The sequence below is a fragment of the Engraulis encrasicolus genome, chromosome 18 (genome assembly GCF_034702125.1).
Source record: "Engraulis encrasicolus isolate BLACKSEA-1 chromosome 18, IST_EnEncr_1.0, whole genome shotgun sequence".
Taxonomy (NCBI): Eukaryota; Metazoa; Chordata; class Actinopteri; order Clupeiformes; family Engraulidae; genus Engraulis; species Engraulis encrasicolus.
In genome coordinates this window covers 50,070,371-50,073,502 of record NC_085874.1, presented here as the reverse complement: position 1 = coordinate 50,073,502, position 3,132 = coordinate 50,070,371, and the positions used below count along the sequence as shown (strand labels likewise).

Sequence of the window (3,132 nt, the reverse complement as noted above, 5' to 3'; positions counted from 1 at the left end):
CGAGGGGCGTTAAGCGAGTAACCACAAAGCGAGTAACCAATTGGAAGGAGTTCGGTACTTCTCGCCTGTTCATTGGCAGTTAAAGCCGCGGGAACTTTCAGCGGACGTTCCATGAAAGAGTGGCGAGTAGGCGAGCAAGCGAAAAGCTAGCTTTGTGTGTGTACACCGCTTAAGTACTGGTTGGGTGTTACAGGGTAGTTAATTACTGAACATTTGACATAGCAATATTTCTAAAACGGTATACATTTAGGCCAGGGATGGTCAACTGGCGGCCCGGGGGCCACATGCAGCCCGCCTCCTCACTCAATGCGGCCCGTAGATAAAACAGGCCTAATTAAGAAAATAATGACCATTTATTTCAAAACAACTACTGAATCAATCTGTTGTAATCATACTCTTGGCCCCTGGAGTATTGAGTATAGAGTATTCTGTTCATTCCAAACAATATGGGCAGTCAGTGAGCAACCATTGCACCTCCAACTCTGCGAATTGGAGTCAGATCCGTGGTCATATGGCCCTCCGATTGTGGCGATGAAAAAACATGGCCCTCCTCATCATAAATGTTGCCCATTCCTGATTTAGGCCATAAATCTGTGTCACAAGGTAAAGTAGGTGTTATGAAGACCATTTTCAGTCTACACCCAATTTGACAAAATATGTAGCTACCTTTCAATAGGTTACTCCGAGCGTCTGTGTGTGTGTGCGTTTGCGTGCTGCGCGCAGCACGTGTGTGTGCGTGTACGTGCTGCGCATGTGTGTGCGTGTGCTGTGCATGTGTGCGTGTGCGTGCGTGCATGTGTGCGTGAACGCGTGCGTGCGCGTGTGTGTGTGTGCAGGGTGCTGAAGAGGATAATGGCACACATCAATTTGAGTCAGTCACTTACATTTTCCTAGAGTGTGCAGGTATGCCTGTATGTGTGCATTTGTGCATGTGTTTGTGTGACAGCCTCACTAAAGTCTTCCTCTGGTGTGTGTGTGTGTCTGTGTGTGCGCGTGTGCGTGTGCGTGCGTGCGTGTGCGTGTGCGTGTGTGTGTGCGTGCGTGTGTGCGTGCGTGTGTGCGTGCGTGTGTGCGTGCGTGTGTGCGTGTGTGTGTGTGTGTGTGCGTGCGTGCGTGTGCGTGCGTGTGCGTGCGTGTGTGTGTGCGTGCGTGTGTGTGTGCGTGCGTGTGTGTGTCTATGTCTGCAGGGTCCTGGAGCGCATCGGAGCGCGAGCGTTGGTGGCCCACGTCAGGACGTTTGCCGACTTCCTGGTGTACGAGTTCTCCACCTCCGCGGGGGGGCAGCAGCTCAACAAGTGCATCGAGATCCTCAACGACATGGTCTGGAAATACAACATCGTCACACTGGACCGCCTCATCCTCTGCCTGGTGAGAGGCACACACACACACACACGTACACACACACACACACACACACACACACGGTCTGGAAATACAACATCGTCACGCTGGACCGCCTCTTCCTCTGCCTGGTGAGAGGCACACACACACACACACACACACACACACACACACACACACACACACACACACACACACACACACACACACACACACACACACACCATGGTCTGGAAATACAACATCGTCACGCTGGACCGCCTCATCCTCTGCCTGGTGAGAGGAGCGCACACACAGACACACACACACACACACACACACACACACACACACACACACACACACACACACACACGCGGTCTGGAAATACAACATCGTCACACTGGACCGCCTCATCCTCTGCCTGGTGAGAGGAGCACACACACACACACACACACACACACACACACACACACACACACACACACACACACACACACACACACACACACCATGGTCTGGAAATACAACATCGTCACGCTGGACCGCCTCATCCTCTGCCTGGTGAGAGGAGCACAGACACAGACAGAGACACACACACACAGACACACACACACAGACACACACACACACAGACACACACACACACACACACACACACACACACACACACACACAGACACAGACACACACACAGACACACCCAGACACACCCAGACACACACAGACACAGACACAGGCACAGGCACAGGCACAGGCACAGGCACAGACACAGACACAGACACAGACACAGACACACAGACACACACACACACACACACACACACACAGACACACACACACACAGACACACAGACACACACCACACACACACACACACACACACACACACACACTCACCACACACACACACACACACACACACACACACACACACACAGACACACACACACAAGTACACAGACACACACACACACACACGGTCTGGAAATACAACATCGTCACGCTGGACCGCCTCTTCCTCTGCCTGGTGAGAGGCACAGACACAGACACAGACACAGACACAGACACAGACACAGACACAGACACAGACACAGACACAGACACAGACACAGACACAGACACAGACACAGACACACACACACACACACACACACACACACACACACACACACACACACACACGTACACACACACACACACACACTAGGGATGCACCGATACACATTCTTTGGGAAAATTCCGATCCGATTTATGAATTATGTTGATATCTGAACCCGATACCGATACACCGCTACCGATATCCCATCCCTAACACACACACACACACACGCACAGACACACACACACACACACACACACACACACACACACACACACACGGTCTGGAAATACAACATCGTCACGCTGGACCGCCTCATCCTCTGCCTGGTGAGAGGCACACACACACACACAGACACACACACACAAGTACACAGACACACACACACACACACACACACACACACACGTACACACACTATACACTGCATACACAAGAGACACACACACACACACACACACACACACACACACACACACACACACACACACACACACACACACACACACACATGATCTGAAAATACAACATTATCACCCTCGACCGCCTCCTCTGCCTGGTGAGAGGCACACACACACACAGACACACACACACACACACACACACACACACACACACACACACACTACATACTACATACTACACACACTAAACACTACACTGAGGTTGAGGCGATGGGGGACTAAAATCAGTGTTTACAAGCGGTGCCT

General features: G+C 51.6%; 1 protein-coding gene across 2 annotated transcripts in view; it reads left to right on the top strand.

Moving 5' to 3' along the window:
• The window catches only part of med23 (mediator complex subunit 23), a 116,043-nt gene that overhangs the window by 45,011 nt on the left and 67,900 nt on the right, over positions 1 to 3,132 (top strand). For both annotated transcript variants that reach the window (XM_063223775.1, XM_063223774.1), the window contains exon 20: positions 1,188 to 1,368. In XM_063223775.1, coding sequence (XP_063079845.1) covers positions 1,188 to 1,368 — 181 coding nt within the window. The remainder of the gene's footprint in view (positions 1 to 1,187; positions 1,369 to 3,132) is intronic.